At 35.1% G+C, this 19,508-nt stretch overlaps 1 protein-coding gene across 5 annotated transcripts in view; it reads left to right on the top strand.

Moving 5' to 3' along the window:
* The window catches only part of C2CD5 (C2 calcium dependent domain containing 5), a 93,147-nt gene extending 80,148 nt beyond the window's left edge, over positions 1-12,999 (top strand). For 2 of the 5 annotated variants that reach the window (XM_008053181.2, XM_008053179.2), the window contains 5 exons: positions 1,674-1,724; positions 2,589-2,690; positions 4,013-4,203; positions 7,028-7,174; positions 11,737-11,865. In XM_008053181.2, the coding sequence (XP_008051372.1) occupies positions 1,674-1,724; positions 2,589-2,690; positions 4,013-4,203; positions 7,028-7,174; positions 11,737-11,865 (620 nt within the window). Of the gene's footprint in view, positions 1-1,673; positions 1,725-2,588; positions 2,691-4,012; positions 4,204-7,027; positions 7,175-11,736 lie in introns of all 5 variants that reach the window. The other 3 variants (XM_008053180.2, XM_021710029.1, XM_008053183.2) reach the window with 3 other exon arrangements.
* The last annotated feature ends 6,509 nt before the right edge of the window (positions 13,000-19,508 follow it).

The raw sequence follows: 19,508 nt of genomic DNA, 5'->3' as shown, positions 1-19,508 counted from the left end.
CTTAGAGATAGAAAGAGATACTACATGTTTAAGTAAGCTCTTTCTGTGTACATTTGCCATTAAATTATATACAATTACTACTAGAGAATTCTGTTACCCACATAATATCTAAGTATAGAGGAAATTTTTATTTCCATGGTTTTCACATTTTTTTAGCCACACCCTTTCTCCCTGCAATTAAAAAAAAATCACAGAATTCATAAAGTCAGCTAACTTTCTGTAGTTCTACACCCACCAAATCTGTACTGTACAAGACATATGAGAGCCCTGGGACCCTCTTGGGATATATTAGTCGGGGATAGGCCAAATACTGTCCCAGTCTCTCCAACGAGTCTGTTTCTGAGCTAGGCTGTCCCTGGAGATCTGGCAAGCCACTAAATGTCAGGTCTGTTCTGTTCTTCTCTAAATAGGTTTCCTTTCCTCTTGAACTTCCAAAGTCTCTCAAGATGTTAAATCAGGAGAACTCTTTCTATCTAAATCTGTAGTCCATGGGCATGATGGTCAGGGCTTGTTCACAGCTTGGTACCCTCACAGACTTTTTGTGGACCCTGCCTAATGGCCCCTTTTTATTCATCAGCCTTATATTCTGAGAGGAATTTCAACCACTATACACTCTACAGTATTAGCTAGTGGTCATTTGCTTTATAAAAATGGCGGGGCTGGGGATATGGGGGGATACTTCCATTGTACCCAGTTAACATTCTGTACAGATCGTATTTTCAAAATGTTTAACTTTTATTAACTTAAGAATGTTACCCAAAAAATCAGCACATTAAGTAGATATGGAAAAAAGAAATATTTAGCTTATATATATTTTTTAGAAACTAGCTAACCCAAATTATTCTCAGCGTTTCTCGTAAGTTATTTCTAAATTGGCAACACTATTCTTTCAGTTGTAAAATTCTTTGAAAGGAACATTCAAATTTGCAAGTGGGTAGAGCATTAACTTTACAAATAGATTATGAAGTTTTTTGTAGTACTGTTTAAATGTATATGAAACTTTAAATACCTGTAATAAACATGTAAATATCAGGGAAAATTCTAGGTACTACTTTCATGAGATTATTGGAAAGGGAGTGATTCTAGGTTGGATTCCTGGATATTTTTATGGTTGTCAGTCACTTTTTAGTTCCACAGAGTCTTCATACCACCAGAGGGCGCTGTTGATAGTGAAGTTTTTGAATGAAGAAGTTGGTGAGCAGGGTTATGATTGGCAAGCAGCTTGTGTTATCTGTGACACATCAGTCATTTCCTTGTCTGATTTTTTATCTTACTGGCTCTTCGCCCCCAACATACATTTCCCATCCATGTTTCATTTCAGATATTCTTCCCAACACACGATGCGTTTCTCTGCCTAGTCTTTTCACATCCTGCTCTCATCACTACTAACATTTGTTACCCTGTTTACATTTTCTTGTGACTATGAAGTTTCTGAAACTCTTTCTGTGTTATAGCAAGGAGTCTTCCTTGGCATTTATGAACTCAGCTAGTTTTCATGTATCAATTGAAACGCATTTTAAACCTAAATACTTCAATTATGTTTGCTTTTCTAACGAAGCCATAAAGATTTCCTCCTATTCTTCTGGCTTATAGAAGGTGGTAACAAACAACAAAGAAGAGATGCTAGCTTGTACTTAGCATCCAAGCTAATGTTGTTCATATTGTCTTATTAGAACACCTGGAGAGTGCAAGTTCTAACTCAGGTATACCAGCTGCACAGAGAGGTGAGTTTGTCTATTAAGCAAATAGTCACCAGAGGTGTGAAATTCTAGTTTGGTGGTGCATACAATTAGACATTGAAGAAATGCACTGGACAATGGAATAGACACAAAATGTGGCTTTATTGCAGGTAGAATGTGTTTTTAAGTTAAACTAATATTTAGCTTTTTAGCGTTTTTATAGTTTCTTAGTTTCTAAAAATAAAATTTCCGCTCTTTAACATTTTTTTCAGCTTAGCAGTAGTAAAGTTACTCTTTTTAAAAGAGGGTCTTGTTAGGCTCACACCTGCTACAACTTCATATTATCAGAGGCTTTGTTGCCAGAAGTCAGACGCAAACACAGTATTGACACAAATGACCCTTTGGTTTTCCTGTTGATGATGGTGGAAAGAAGATATTAACAGATAAGTCAAGTAGTGATTTTTTTCATGTATTTTTTAACATTCAGTTCTCTTTTATTATTATTTTAAGGTAAAACTAGGGAAGGGGACTGTTCACAAAGTTTGGATTATAAATTAGAGCTTTAAAATGAAAACAACTGAAACATTATAAATTGAAAAGAGTGGGAAATAAAGATAGTTTAGCACAGTATGTGGTCCTTTCCTCAATATCTATGTTAGACCCCACTTCGCTCAACTGAGACATCACCAAAAGCGCTCAGCCAGCTAACTGAGAACCTGGTTTTGGACAAATCAGTGTCTAAAGCTTGACTCTTTACTGTCTCTTTTATCTGACTTGAAAAGGACCATTCTTTTTCTAAGTTACAGTTAAATTACATCATCGGAAGGAGTGTTAAGACAAGTAAGAGACATCATCCATATTTTTTCTTTCTTTTTTCTTTTTTTTTTTGTTTTCTATCTGTGTTTTCAGCAACGTCAGTTGATTACAGTTCCTTTGCAGACAGATGCAGCAGCTGGATAGAGCTCATTAAACTGAAAGCTCAGACCATAAGGCGTGGATCAATTAAGACAAGTAGGCGGATGTTTCTACCACATTATGATGATCTGAGAAGCATATCCCTGATTTCCCGGTGGTGAAGGCTAGATCTTACTGCCTAGTAATAACATTGCCAATCCATCATGTATTGGAGTGTGAAAGCTGCAGACTCTAATGGTTATTTAGAAAAAAGTTATTGAAAGGCCTTTAGATGTGTTAATTTTAACATGTAGAATTGTGGTTTTAAAATTTTACTTTTTGTGAAGGTATTCTTAAAAGTATAAAATAGATATTATATCCTTCTAGATGAAAGGAAATTACCAGCTCTCTTATTGAAGAGACATTCTTCCAGGACCCAAGGTACTATTTAGTCTATGGCATCTGTCAGTCAACCAAGTGTGATATACAGAGGGCTAACTGAATAAAGTGTTTCTGGAGAGAAAGCATTTCTCTTATATCTTGCTACTAGAATCAGGATCATAACTTACATGTTCTTTATCTATACCCATGTGTTTTGGAAGATTTTCAGGTAAATGTATTTCAGTGAGTTTATAGTATATTAAAAGGGAAAGAACTGTATTTTAGAGGAAAGAACATAGGATATGGAACCAGCTATTTCTGGTTTTGAATCCTAAAAGTGCCATTTTATTAGCTGTGTGACCTTGGGCAAGTTATTTAACTTCTGAGACTCCGTTCCCTCATGCATAAAATTGGGATGATGATAAACTATGTTGCTGGGTTGTTGATTAAGGATTAGATCTCTATATATTTATGTCTGGTTTATGGCAGTTATTTAATAAGTGGTAGCTATTATTATTTGTTAACAAGCAGCATTTAATAGCCAAGGTCATTTGTTAAGTTTTTTTAAAATTAGGAGCTTATCAGAAAGGTTTGGAAAAGAAATACATGACAACTAGTTAACATAAGGTTTATCTACAAGTTGACAATGATGAAGTCATCTGAAAAAGATGGAAAAACCGTACTGGGAAATATAACAACTTTCACACTCTCTTTGTAATAATTTGTTTCTACAGCAGATAATTTTAATGCTCTGCCGCTTTTTCTTTTTCTTCACTTTATAACCAATCATTGTGTGTGTAGCTACACTGCATCAACATTTTCTTTTGCAGGAATGCCATTTTTCTTCCAAAAGAATTTCATTCCAGCATTTCCTCTCATGTTTTTTCTTTCTCTGTCTTTTTTGATTGCATGCAATGCATGATAATTTCTTTTCTTTCATGACATGGCTTAGCCTCACAGACAGCTGAATGTTGTCACCACTTATTTGGAAACGTTAGGGAATAATCGAGTTACCAGCGTCTGTTGTTAAGTGTTTTCTCCTCTTTCTCCAATTTTAGCTGTGACAGTTGAAAAAGCAAGTCCACTGGGTGAAGGAAATTTCCGGAATCGTTCTGCTCCATCTTGTGCAAATTCCACAGTTGGGGTTGTTAAGATGACACCTCTTTCTTTCATTCCTGGTGCAAAAATAACTAAATATCTTGGAATAATTAACATGTTTTTTATTCGGGAAACGACATCTCTTCGTGAGGTAATTCTATAGAAATTATTTCATTGTTTTTGAAAATTTTCTCTAATTGATGATTTAGTGACAAAACCACACAAGCTTCAATTTTTTTTGCCAAAATAGCTTTCATATATATTTATATTTTATTTATTTATATTTTAATAACCTAGCTGGATTGAGTCTAGATTAGACTTATTTCATGTAGCAGCTAGTATTATCACAACAGTTGTGTTAGGTTTAAATCTGTTTATTGTTAGAAATTTTAGTTCCTTACCATGTAGGAAATAAAGCAAATACATATGTATGTTTGATTAGAGGTTAAAACCGCTTGGCTTTCTTAATAGTTATTTGCTTGAGAATTATAAATAGCAATTTGTAAGGGATCACATTTAGAAACAGTAGAGGACTACATTATAAATTTATGTCTAGGGAAATATTTTATGTAATTTATCTCTTGTTTCTCTGAAAAATGAGGCTGCTCATTTTTCAGTCTGTCCAGCAGGTATATGAAGATACCATTTCTTCAATCTTAAATCATACTGTGTATCATTAAACTTTAAATTTTTTTGAGTAACAAGTTGTAATATTTTACCTGATTTGGTTAAAGTTCAGAATCCAAGTCAGCATGTTATATCTTTAGTAACACAGGAATTTAAACATAAGAAAAAAGAAAATTATATTATTGTATCTTTTGTTATAAAACAGGACTGCTAAACACATTAATGTAGTAAATAGGGAATATTTAAAAATTACTGTGGTATAAAATTCAATAATCTCTTCAAATTTTACTTTAGCAGCAGTTTTTATTTTTAAAAGTATGTTTATTATAATGATGACTTAGCTGTACCTTTTTTCCCATTGTTTCACCAGTAGTATTTCTATATTTTCTTATAAATAACAGCCTGCATTTCTTAGAAATATTAAGCTCACCATCCTGCACCTAGCACAGTGCCTTGGCCCAGAGCAAACACAGCATGTTTTTGTATAAATGAATGGCTCTGATAGGCTGTTTAATTAATTAGATGGATGCTTCTCCTAAATGAGTTTTTAAATCACATTCTTATTATGTTGAGATAAGGAATAAACTATTATTATCTTTATCAAGATGTTCTCAAAAACCTAACTTTTAATGGAGAATTTAAATAGATGACACTCTAAGTCTGTTAAAATTTGACAATGAAGGTTTGCTGTGAGAAGCTGGCATAGATTATGAATTGAATTTTTTAGTTGTTCCTGGTAGCACATGGATATTGCATTAATTTGAATCCATAAAATTATATTTCCTAAGCTTTCTTGACTACTTAAGCATGTAAACCCCAAAATGTTGCTTCATGTTTGATTTCCCTTCAACAGAGGCCTACAATATCAAGTGTGGCACAGTGTTCCAAATGTATTCATTGCCTGATAAGTTAACTTCTTACAGTCAATTAATATTTTAAAAATTAACCCTCCATAGCTATTCTGTCATCAGGGTTTCTTGACTTAATAGGCTTCTTTGATTTAAAAGTAAAAGAAAAACATGTGTTGAGCTGTGCTTGAGTTGGAGGCAGCCTGAAACTTATCTTAGTTTCTTAATTACAAAAAGAGATTCCTTTACAAGACTATATGTAGGATCCTCTGGCTTTTCAGAAAGATAATGATCTAATAAAGTAGTTTTCTAACACTGTATTCATTTTTTTGTCTTAACTTCCAGTTAAGTTGGAAATTTCCTCCTAACTGTAAATAACTTTCCATTTAATTTGTGGAATCTAGATTGAAAAGCATTTTAAGCTATTGACTAGCCTTTGTTTTCTGTTTTGCTTGCTTTAGAATATGGACAAAGTTCCCTGAACTATTGGACTTTATTCCTTGACAATTGTGTATGGAATACCTACTATATGCACCTGTTGAACTAGGTGTTAGCATATGGTAGCATACAAAACACATGCAGTCCCTGACCCAATAGAATTTAAAGCCTAGTAAAACTAGAATATGGTGGTCATCAACAACTAATCATATAATGGGTATGTAGTTACTAGTGAGAGTAAACAATATGAGGAAATTGAACAGAGCTATCAGAGAGTATAATATTAGGGAAACTTAATTTAGACTTGACAGGGAAGTTATCTCTGAAGAAGTTACATGTAAACTGGGACCTGAAGGATTACGAGTTGCCCGGTTGGAAAATTGAGTGAAGAGCCTTCAGGAACAAGATGTGCAATGATCCCAGGCCAGGAAAAGCCCTAGTACATTTGAGAAACTGGAAAAAAAAGGCCAATGGGACTGAAACGTTGTTCAGAATGAGAGATACGGATAGCAGGGAAGTTTTATTGCTTTTACCACCAACTTATTGTACTGATGATGAACAAGATTTGGTAGAGATGTTGAAGGTGAGGCACAATTTGAATTCATTCTCTGCCATTTACTAGTTGATCATAGCTAGTAAGTAGTATGTTTCATAGCTGTATCTGTCATAGGCAGATTAAAGATTCTCTGAGCTTCAGTTTCATCATCTGTAAAGTAAGGATAGTAAATTCCTGTCCAAACATGTGTTCCTTAAAGGTGTATTTGTTCAAACATGCAATAAATCCCCATTATGAGGAAAATTGAAATTGTCAATTTTAAGATAATTTTAAGATAAAATTAAGATAATTTCATCTGTTTTAATGTATCTTCTTTGGCTGGGCACATTGGTTCACACCTGTAATCGCAGCACCTTGGGAGGCTGAAGCAGGCGGATTGCTTGAGGCCAGGAGTGGAGGCTAGCCTAAGCAATGTAGTGAGACCCTCCCTGTCTCTACAAAAAGAAAGAAAGAAGATTGAAATTTTACATACATATGGAATGATTTTCTTGTGTGTTACTGTTTAGGAAGGAGGAGTCAGTGGTTTTCTCCATGCTTTTATTGCTGAAGTGTTTGCAATGGTGAGAGCTCATGTTGCTGCATTAGGAGGGAATGCTGTTGTCTCCTACATAATGAAACAGTGTGTCTTCATGGAGAATCCAAATAAAAACCAGGTAAGATGCAGTAAAAATCCCTGGTTGGGGGGACCTCGAGAATTTCTTCAATGGCTTCCCACCTTTGACCCCCCTTCAAAAGAGAATTGCTCTTCAGAGCTCTTTATTCTAGATGCTTTAAAGATATTTTAATAAACTTACTAATAATCATGATCACACATAACTTAGATGCTGTTTTTACATCCCAGGTGACTTGTTATTATTCTTAATCACTTCTGGAGTTTCTGCTCCTGAATTACTGTTCCTACCATCTTCTTGCTGGGTGTTTGGAATATAGTGGTGACTAACTAAGGAGAGCTAGGGACGCCCTTTGGTTTGGACTGTGGTGCTGTCCAGCTTTAACTCTCTTGCTAGGAGAGACTATATCATGATAGGGCCAGACAGACTACTTGTTTATTCCTAATAAGTAATGTAATTCTGTTAAAGGGGATAAAAGGGATGTTGTTAGGTTAAATTTTAGAATATATTTATCAGTTTTGCATTGATAGTAACTCATTTAAATTATTAAAGATTTTTTTTAAAAAATTAAATAACAGAGTCTCTGAGATATCATAAAGTCAGTACTTCCCTAACTACTCCTCTTGGCACACAGCAAAAGTTGTTTGTATGGCACACTTGTGAATGGAAGACGCAGCTTGTGGCTCGTGGTAATTGGCCCTGTGTTTCAGGCCCGGGGGACCATCCTCAGAGTAGAGGATATCTTGGCAAACACAGAGCTTAGAAAGTTCTAATATAGACTAATTAGTCATCATTTGATCAGGAGTAAGAACGAATAGCTGTATGTATGTATATGTTTTGCTTCTAGCTGTACATTTAGATAATTATAACCAGAGAAAAATCATTTAAGTTCTCAGTACCATTGTTTCATTGATTAAATTATCTTACAGTGAAAATGAGATGTTGTCATTACTGTGTAAGTAGTTTGAAAAGACATAATGGAAATTCAAAATGGTTTTAGCTTTATTTATCTTTTTCAGAGCTAGGATCTTGCTATGTTGCCCAGGCTATACTCAAACTCCTAGGTTCAAGCAGTTCTACCCACCTCACCCTCCCTCTTAGCTGGGTCTACAGGCACATGCCACCATGCCTGACTGGTTTCAGCTTTGTTTTGAAATCATTAGGTTTGATCAGTTTCTTCAGAAGAGCACTTCACATTTATGAAATTCTTTACAAATTGTCTTGATTGTCATATATGAGGGTATATTATACTCCATTAATAAATGTTGAAGAAAAGTAGTGATAAATGAAACTGTGAGACAACTTCTGATAAATTTGGCAATAGAAATTGTATAGAGTGGTCAAAAAGGGTGCATAGAGGAGAAGAAAAACCAGAAAGGAACAGAGGGGTAGAAGGAGAAACGAGAGGCTGAGAACTGCCTCAGCACAGGTCACTTGAAAGTAGATGTAGAATGAAAACTCGAGAAAGCATATCCTGGTCAGTATTATTTTTAGCAAACAGTTTTATAATCAGGTCATAAAGCATCTACTAGATCTTGAAAACAACTGGACACTTCTTTATAATAATTTTATTTAGTGTAATGGATTTTCCCAGTCCTATAAAAGATGCTTTTTGCTTAATTATTTTGTATTTGAGATTGAGATTTGTAGTTTTGGGTTTTTCTTTGTGTTAAATGTATATGATTTGTTCAACTTAATTAGCACCTTGACAAATGTCACAAAATCAGTGTATCTAAAGCAGACTTATTTCTGTGCTTCAAGTTGGTTATCTGTAACACTGGGTTAAAAATTGGGATAGTTGGGCAACCCCCTCGGGTCCCCTCCCACTGTGGAAGGTTTTCTGTTCTCTATGTAATAAATTCTGCTTTCTCACTTAAAAAAAAATTGGAAAGTCATGAGTTAATATATGTGATGTACTTAGTGCCCTGTGGATAGTAAGTGCTATAAAAGTTATTTCTTTTTAAATGCTTAAAAGTCCTTAATGACTGACTTACAGGATAAAGCTTGTACTTCTTATGTCACACAAGGTCCTCCACACTCTCGGTCTTCCTACCTTTTCAGACTCACCTCCTGCCTCCCAACATATACATATCCTCTACTTCAAGTGTATTGGACTGTTTAGTTTTCCAAATGAACTGTTTTTTTTTTTTCACTTCTAGCACATTGTAAGGTGTTGATATTAACTCCAGCTTGAGGGTGAAAAAACTGAGATTTAGAGAATTTACATGCTCAGTATGAGGCTATAAATAAAAAAGCTAGAATACACCCAAGATTCTTTGGTTTCAGATGCTGTGGGACTATCCACCACCAGCCCTCCCCTCTCTGCCAGATAATAACTGTCAATTACTGATTGCCGCTATGTGTTCACATCATGTCAGGTGCTATGCTTTATGTCATTTGGCTTTTTCTACTTTTATGTGAGATCTCTATACACAACAAACGTAGAGAATTGCCTAACAAAACACCCTTGCACATAAAATAAAATATTAAAAATATGGTTGAAGCCTCTATAGACCTATTCCTCTTTCCACTGAGTGACCATTCCTAATTTCATTGTCATTCCTGTGCATACTTTTATAGCTAAACAATATCTATGTAAGTAATTATACTCTTACTTTGTGTTTAAAGTTTCTTAAATGTATTTTTTGAACAGGTGGTATGTGATTGAAAATCCAAAAAGTGTATAAATGGGAAAGACTCTCCCTGTCTTGTGTTCCTGCCAAGCAGTTTTCTTCCCCATATGCAACCAAAAGTATTAGTGTTTTTTAAATGTAACTTCCAGAGTTATAACATTCCAGAGTTCGTAACCAGAGAGATTTTATTTGTTTGTTTGTTTGTTTGTTTATTTTTGAGTCAGACTCTCACTCTGTTCCCTAGGCTGGAGTGCAGTAGAACAATCACAGCTCACTGCAACCTCCAACTCCTGGGCTCAAGCGATTCTCTTGTGTCAACCTCCTGAGTAGCTGGGACTACAGGCATGCACCACCATGCCTGGCTAACTTTTAAAAATTTTTTGTAGAGGTGAGGTCTTGCTAGGTTGCCCAGGCTAGTCTCGAACTCCTGACCTCAAGAGAGCCTCCTGCCTTGGCCTCCCAAAGTGCTAGGATTGCAGTCATGAGCCACCACGCCCAGCCTCCAGAGAGCTTTTTAGATACTTAAAAATCATAAATATGGGGGTGCCAAAAAAAGTGTACATGATTTTTAAGAGATGTTATCTATTGATCTAAGTATTACTTTTTGAAATTGAATTGAATTACGATAGCAATGTGTAGTATGGCATACAGTCAGCTATGCTTCCACCATTTTCTTTGACTGTGCTGACTGTCACATGGTGACACTAGCATTCATTTGATTAATGCCATTTTTGAGCAAATGTCATGTGCATACATTTTTTGGCACCTCCTGTATTTGTGTGTATATAAAATATGTATATATATTTGTATACATACATATTATATGTATACATATATTATCTATGTATAGATACATATTATATATATATGCATACATATATTCTTTTATCCCCTTTTTTTATATAAATGGTAGCATTACTGTACATACTGTTCCTCATCTTGCTCTTTCACTTAATTTTTCTTGGCAGTTGTTTTATTTCAGGGCATAAAGATTATCCTCATTGTTTGTTACAACCATCTAACACACCATGGAATGGGTCAACCAGAATTTCTTTAACTAGTTCCTGCTAATGAACATTTAGGTTGTTTCAGTGAATATTGTGCTAATACATAAAATGCCACAAAAACATTGTGAGGCACAATCCTCCTTAGGGAGGATTCCTTCAGACAGTGTTGCTAGGTCAAAGCAGTACTTTTGTAATTTTCTTAGATATGGCCAGAGTTCCCCTCCATTCAGATTATTTTGCACATTCTTTAACTTTATACCATTATTAAGTGGTTTTGTAGCGTGTGTATTAGTTTGCAAATTGTTTTTGTTAATTCATCATGACATTTATGAGATTTATACAGATCGATAGCATTTTAGGTCATTTTTCACTTTTATATAGTATTTCAGGCATGAAAATTTCAAAATTTATTTTCATTTCACTTTTGATGGGCTTTTAGGTTTTCAATATTTTGCTGTTGTAAACATACTTCGCTGAAAAAGTCATGTATTAATCTTTGTTGTATACATATCCAAGATTTCTCTAGGAAACATATATATGGAATTGGTGCATCACAGAGTATGTTCCTTTTCTGCTTTCGGAGATAGTGCCAAATTGCTTTCCGAGGTGGCTGCACTTCCCCCAGCAATGTTAATGTGACTAACTCTTGGTCACATCTAACTTTTACTTTTTTTTCTTTTTTTTTGCCAATATATATGAAGTGTTCTCTTGTCATTTTAGTGTATATATCTCTGATTAATAGTGATTAATAATTTTTTTTTTTCATATGTCAGTGGGCTTTTTGTGTTTTCCTTTCCTGTCAATTGCCACCTTACGCTTTTCTCATTTTTCCGTTGGGGTTGTCTGTCTTTATACTAATGATTTATAAACCTATGCTTTGGTTATACATCTCCCCTTGTGTAACAGAAGCGTATAAGCATATTGTTGAGTGTAACTGAACCTGTCCTGGTTGTTGTTCTTATAGGCACAATGTCTTATAAATGTAAGTGGTGATGCGGTTGTTTTTGTTCGTGAATCTGACTTGGAAGTGGTGTCAGCTCAGCAACCTACTGTCAATTGCCAGCCATCATGTACTGAAGAAGTTACAACCTGAAGAAAAAAAAAAGAGCTCAACTAATGAAATTCATCTGTTTCCATTGTTTTGTCATTGATTACTTTTGTAGACTCAAAATTGAACTTAATTTGAGATAATTCAGAAAGAATTGAGTAGATTTGATTTGTCTGGAATCTCTAGGAGGCATGAGAATGTTCTAACCTTGAGGCTTTGTTTGCCTAGTCTACACAGACAGGCCTTGTGTAATCTTGACCCTTCAGTAGGTTAAGATAAATTTGTACAAGAAGTGTAGCAAAGATAGAACTATTTTAATTTATGTTGATTTTAATAAAATCAATTTAAATAATGCAATGGGAAGAAGATCAAGAAACTCTACCGTGATATAATTTAGAAAAAACTCAGCAAGTGATTCACTGATTGTTAATGCATAAGTAATCTGATTCGAGAAATATGTGGGAACAATGAAGAAATGTTTTCAGAAAACTTTGAGTTTCTTACCATGTTTTATTTTGATGAATTTGGTGACAATTGAAAAGAAAAAGTGTTTCAGCCATCTTTTAACAAGAAGTTAGGATTCTGTAACTTGTTTCTGTAATGCATCCTAACTACTGTAAAAGAAAAAGCTGGTGTCCTTTAATTCAAAGTTTTAATAATATTACTAGGGAGGGAGGAGAAAAATTATATAGTTATATAACTGGCCACATTTGAGTTAGTATTTATTTTGTCTAGACAAGGCTTGACTTCAGCTGGGAAGAAAATGTTGGTGAATTTTGTTGAAGCAGTAAAGATACATTGATCTAGTAGAAACAAAATTATTTTTTAATAAAATTATATTCACTCCTAATAAATGGGATTTTAGTAATATCTTTGGGAATTTTTTATGGTGAGTTAGACTGTTCTTGGCATAGAATGTGGAAATGTAACTTGAATGTAAATATGCTGCAAAGGGTCGAATGTATACATAGAAGTACTTTTTCTGTCAATGCCAATGCCCATTGTAAACGAACCTTAAATATTACATTCCTCCTTTGCACAACAAAATTTCTTTATAAAACTCATGATTTTGTTTCCCCAGGACAACAAACTGCCCTTAAGAATCATGTCTTTGTTACCACAGGTGTCAATATTTTTCTGTATTTTGTTTATAATTTTATTTTTTAAATAAAATGTTTACAAACTGGAATATTCCTAAATTTCTCTTTTACCTCTGTGATGTAGTACTATCAGTTTTCTGAATCACTTTGCATCTGATTGCCTTCATTCATTCCTTCAGTCAGCAAACATCTAGTGAGCACCTATCAATGTAAGCCTCTGGTCTTAATTTTGGAGATGTGTGTGTGTGTGTACATGTAATTGTGGCTCTTTCATTGTTTTGGATAGGTAGATATTGATTCAACAACTATTAAAGCCTGCTAGATTGCAATGCAGTTTTAGGTAGTGAATAAAAAACACATAAATTCTTGCTCTCAGAGCTTATGGTCAGTGGCTACACAAATAGATAATCTGTGTGATATGGCATGTAGTACTTTAATAATTACTAATATTTATTGAATGTTTACTATGTGCCAGCTAGTCTAATACATATATATTTGTATTAACTTTTTAAATCCTTATAGAAGCCCTATTGTTCAGCACCATTTTATAGTTGAGGAAGCTGAATACAGAGTTTGTGTGAATTGTCCAGTAACACAATGGACAGTGGAGCCAAGACTCAAGCACAGGCAATTTGACGGTGAACCCTACACTAATATTCAAGTAAATATGCATGTAGCTTGGAATGAAGGTAGCTTCCCAAAGGAGATGGCATTTCAGCACAGTCAGGAAAAATATTCCACTGGAATTGAATATTGGTTTCCATCCGTACATACAGCCATTTGTCTATCCAACCAATAGTGATTGCATTGTATGTTCCAGGGTCCTTTCTAGGCAAAGGAATAATTAGCTATCACTAATGTTTTGTGCTGTGTCCTTTGTTAACACATTATTGTCAATACTTAAAATAACCCATAAAAGAAGCCGGGCGGCGTTATCTCCATTTTAGTATGAACAATTGTATTCTCATCCTGAGACCCAGACTAATGTCTTCAAAGCTGGAGTTTCCTTAACCACTCAGACTTGGGCCTGTTTGCTCCAATGGGCAACTTTTGGAGTACAAGCAACCCCTGCCAAGATTGTCTCTTTCCTGAAAGGCTAATGTTACCCCATGCTCCAAGAGCTGAAGTTCACTGTAGATTCCCCGAGGAACACAACCCTCTGAAATGGACATGCTGTGACTTACTCTTTAGGAGATACTGAAGCCAGTTTCCAGTATCTATAGCATTCCTCATATCTCCATCCTTCATCATTGCTCCAAAGGTAGACTGTGTAATTTAAGCAATACTTTGCTAGAGTTGCCAAACTTGCTGTCCTACTTCCTGCACCTCCTACTCTTCCATGATCCATGACCATCTGGCTTTTATCGTCTGCTCTGCCCCTGAATTTGAACATGCCAGGGATACAAGTATCATACTGCAGAACTGGATAGTTGGCAAAAGGTTGTCTGTACATACACGTAGTTTTTTTCATAAATACATAAATAGGATCATATATAATTTTTAGAGTGGTTTTATTTTTTACCTCTTCGCCTGGCTTTCTCATCTTCCCCATGACATCACTTCTAATCCATGTTAACAACCTTGTATGTGTTCTAACATTTAAAGAATATTAATGAAGTATAATTTACATTCAGTAAGATTAGTGTATTTCAAGTGTACAATTTAAGGTTTGACAAATTCAGTCCTGTAGCCAAGATATAGAACATTTCCATCACCAAAAAGCTCCCCTTGGATCCCTTTGCTGTCAATCTACTCCCCCTTCCAAGTCAATGGGATTTTGTGCTTAGCAACTTTTAGCATAATGCTTTCAAGATGCATCCATGCATGAACAACATTTTTGGCTAGTGTGAATAATAGAGCTATTTTTCATTTGAGTTAAGATTTTTCATTGAAAATTGAAGTTTCTGTTCTATGGAGCTGGCTTTTTCTTGTTGATATATAATCTGCTATGTGTGTGACAAATTTTCCCCTTGTTTTGATGTCTATCCACACAGTGTATGGTAACTTTTTACTATATCTAGACTTTTAATTTTATTATGGACAATGTGACTATCTTTTCTCTTTTTAAATTCTCTCAGTTCAAATGATCTCCCTTCTTCCCTTGATTTTTATTGGCTATCTTGAAGATTCATCAATTAAAAAAAAAATCTTAGGTTCATCAGTTTTAACACATCCTGAATTGCTCTCATCTCAGTAGCGCCCCATCAAACAGTATCCTTCACTATTCATTTCAATAAATGCCGTCCCTACTTAACTTGAGTAACTTGAGTCAGAAGCTTGAGAGATCCAAAGACTATACTGTTTCCACTACACCCCCGAGTCTCATAGAACCGGATGCATAAAGATGTGGAAGCTTGACAATGTGTGTTGTGTGGAAGTTCTGGACCCTTTTCCCCAGAAAAAGAGCATACATGTGAACTTTTGAATACTATTTTAGGAGATTTACTGAAACTGCTTCATTGACCCCGGGTTGAATAAGGAGCCACGTGAAGAAAAATGTTAGGAATTATTAGGTAAATGCCATCCCAAAAAGTTTTTTTTTTTTCTGGTAGAAAAGCCAAGACATTATAAAGACTAGATATGATAGATTAGATAGATAGATAGATAGATAGATAGATAGATAGATAGATAGATAGAGTCTGTATATATATATATATATATTATATATGACATTTATTTTTTGGAAATGTTTTAATTGATAAAACTATATATTGTATACAACATGGTTTAAAACACACATTACAGAATGACTAGATTGAGTTAAACATGTTACATCATTTATATGTAAAATCGACTCTCAGCAATTTTTAAGAATAGATTATTGACTATAGTCACCATGTTGTACAATAGATTCCTTGAGCTTATTCCTTCTTTCTACTTGGATTTGTGATCCCTTTCACCAACATCTCTCCAACACCCTGCCCCTTGTAACCACCACTGTTCTACTTTCCACTTCTATAAGTTTAACTTTTAAAAATTCCACATATATTATGTGAGATCATGTGATATTTGTCTTTCTTGTCTGGCATATTTAATATAATGTCCTCCAGGCTCATCCATGCTGTTGAAAATGACAGAATTTTCTTTTTTACTGGATGATATTCCATTGTTTATATATAAAACCACTTTTTAAAAATCCATTCATCTATATGTGGACACCTACGTTGATTCCATATCTTGGCTATTGTGAGAAGCGCTGTAATGAACACGGGAGTGGAGACATTTCTCAGACATACTGATTTCATATCTTTTGGATATAGGCCCAGTGGTGGGATTGCTGGATCATATGGTAGTTCTATTTTTAATTTTTTGAGAATTCTCCAGACTGTTTTCCATAATAGCAGTACTAATTTACATTCTTACCAACAGTGTGCAAGGGTTCTCTTTATTTCCACATCCTCTCCAACAAAGACTATAATATAAAAATAAAATAAAAATGATTCCTCTGCTTTTTGAAAGTAAGAATGTTATGACTGCATCAATCCCTTTAAATAAACATTTGTTCATTAAAGTTTTTTTTAAGGCTATATTTTTAAATACTAAAAACATAATAAGTCGGATAGGCAGAATAATGGGCCCTCAAAGATATCCATGTCCTAATCTCCTGTGAATATGTTACATGACATGACTAAAGGGACTTTGCAGATGTGATCAAGGTTATGGACCTTAAGAGGGAGAAATTATTCTGGCTCATGTGGGAGGGTCCTAGAATCTAGTCACACATATCCCAAAAAGTGGAAAAGGAGGATGTAAGAGGAGGTCAGAGAAATTCGATGTGAGGATTCCACCTGCTATTGCTGACTTTAAAAAGGGAAGAAGAGCCGGGCTCCGTGGCTCAGCCTGTAATCCCGCGCCTTTGGGAGGCTGAGGTGAGTGGATTGCCTGAGCCCGCGGGTTCGAGACCCACCTGGGCAGTGAGACCTCATCTCTACAATAAATAAAAAAATCAGCCGGGCGTGGTAGCGCGCGCCTGTAATTCCGGCTACTCGGAAGGCTGAGGCGGAAGGATCGCCGGAGCCCAGCAGGTCGAGGCTGCGGTGGCCGGGAGCGGCCACTGCACTCCAGTCTGGGCGACCGAGTGAGACTCCAACTCAAAAAAAAAGAAGGGAAGAAGAAATGTGGTGGCCCCTAGACATTGGGAACAGCTCTCACCTGACACCCAGAAATGAAACAGGGATCTCAGGTTTACAACACAAACTGAATTATCCCCAAAATGCCAACGAGCAAGGAAATTGATTCTCTCCTAGAGTTTTCAGAGAAGAACACAGACCTTCCAACGACTTGATTTTAGCCTGGTAAAAATCTACATCTGTTCTGGTTTACTGAACTGTAAGAAAATAAATTTTGTTGTTTAAGCCACCAATGTCGTAGCAATTTGTTATAGCAGCAATAGAAAATGAATACAAATTCCCATAAAGGTTGAACCATGAAGATATATAAAGTATAAAAATTACCATATAATTGTGCTATTGGTGGTAACATCTAATACGAACGGTTTCAAACACAGGGTACCAGTACAGTTCAAACAATTTTTGCATATTCATCTAAATACTTAGCAGAAGTCCAGAATCTCTTGCCTTTGAGTTCGTCTCTCACTTCTGATATCGTCCAAGAACTTCAGAAGCTCCATGCAGTCCCCAAAGGGTTAATAAGCCCAGCTTCCACCCCCAAGCTGTTCAGGAACCTCCTTAGTACACTGATGCGTTTGCTTCTCTTTATCACACGATGTCGCTGTTGGAATGGATTCCACACAGTAGAACCAAGAAGATGCGCCCTCCGGCAGTGATGATGCCATACTAGCCAAAGCCAGCACAAGTTTCCAGGGTTCTCTAGGCTGTGGTCTTATTCCCTCCATGCCTGCTCTGGCCAAGAAAGCCTGCCTGGGTTCAGTTCCTAGTGCTCAACTGTCTGCCACTTCATAACCATATCCAGGGGACATTGCCCTGACTCTAAAGGCAGCCAAGTCAGGAAATTCCAAGGAATTCATACCCTTCTAACCCGAGTTCTTAATCTTTTAGGGCGTAGTTCCATTTTTTAAAAGGGCTTAATGCGGTAATATTTATTAATATCTTAAGTATTTAATTTTTCATATCTTTTGACTTCAGCTTTAATAAATTGTTTCTTACCACAAAATCAAAATTTATTATAGTATTTGAGGTAGAGTTTAGATACTAAAGTTTTTACCTTTTGGTGTATAGGAATCTATAAATTTTGAAAAACAATTGTAGTTGTGTAACCATCACCACAAACAAGATAGAGAACGTTTCCATCACCAGAAAACGTTGCTTTGTGACCCTTTTTTTTTTTCTGGCTAACCAACCCCCATTCCCTGGAAACTGCTGATCTGTTTTTGGTTCTCATAGGTTACCTTTTCCAGAATGTTACACAAATTAAATTATACAGAATATAGCTTTTGGAGTCCAACTTCCCCCACTTAACACCATGCATCTGAGATTTATCTATGTTCCATGAGTCAGCACCTCATTTCCTCCTGTATTTTCTGAGTGGTGTTCCATGGTATGCAGGCACCATAATTTGTTTATCCATTTATCAACTGGAGTTTTCTATGTAAACAATCATTATCATGATTGCAAATAGAGATAGTTTTATTTCTATATTTTTAATCTGGATGATTTTTACTTCTTTTTTGTTCCTTATTTAATTGACCTTATTAATAGCTATTTTATTAAATTATTAAGTATGATGTATAGTGGTAACAGTGAACAACCTAGCCTTGTTTCAGATCTTAGAGGGAAAGCATTTAATTTTTCATCACCAAATACGATGTTATCCTTTGGATTTTCCAATCCAAATATATGAAATATCTTTGAATTTTGCCCGGTGCTTATTCAGCATCTACTGAGATGATCATATGGATTTTCTTTAGTTTTTTGACATGGTGAATTGATTTTCAAATGCTGAACCGAATATCCCCTCTTCTACTTGATGAGTCTGTCTACAGCCGATGCTATTTGTCCATGAATATGTAAGAGGATTTGTCAGTAAAGCCATCCCCACAATGAGTGTTCTTTTTTGGAAGGTCTTTAACTATGAATTAATTTTATTAATGGAGTATAGAGATATTCAGGTTATTCTTTTCTTTTCATGTAAACTTTGATAGTGTCTTTCAAGGAATTTGCCATTTTTTTCTAGATTGTTGAGTTTATTTTATAGAGTTATTCATAATATTGCCTTATTATATTTTTAAGCTATCTGTAGGATCTATAGTGATACATCCCCTATTATTCCTGTTATTGGTAATTTGTGTCTTCTCTTTTTCTTTCTTGTTCAGATTGGTTTGGCTAGAAATTCATCTTATCTACTGATCTTTTCAAAGAACCAGCTTTTGATTTCATTGATTGTTCTCTACTTGTTCTCTGTTTCTGCTCTTATCTTCATTATTTCCTTCTTAATACTTTTAGATTAATTTGCTCTTTTTTTTTAGTTTCTTAACATAGAAACTTAAATCACTGATTTGAAGTCTTTTTTCTTTTAAGAATTTTTTATTTTAAAGATGTGGGATACAATTCAGTGTTAGGTATACAAATGTTCATAATGCAGTTACCCTTGTTGATGAGGTATGCCCCT

Source organism: Carlito syrichta, unplaced genomic scaffold, assembly GCF_000164805.1.
Source record: "Carlito syrichta isolate Samal-C Ts95f unplaced genomic scaffold, Tarsius_syrichta-2.0.1 Scaffold287940, whole genome shotgun sequence".
In the NCBI taxonomy this organism is placed as follows: Eukaryota; Metazoa; Chordata; class Mammalia; order Primates; family Tarsiidae; genus Carlito; species Carlito syrichta.
Note: the sequence above shows the minus strand (reverse complement) of the source record. Positions and strands in the feature narration are given on the sequence as shown.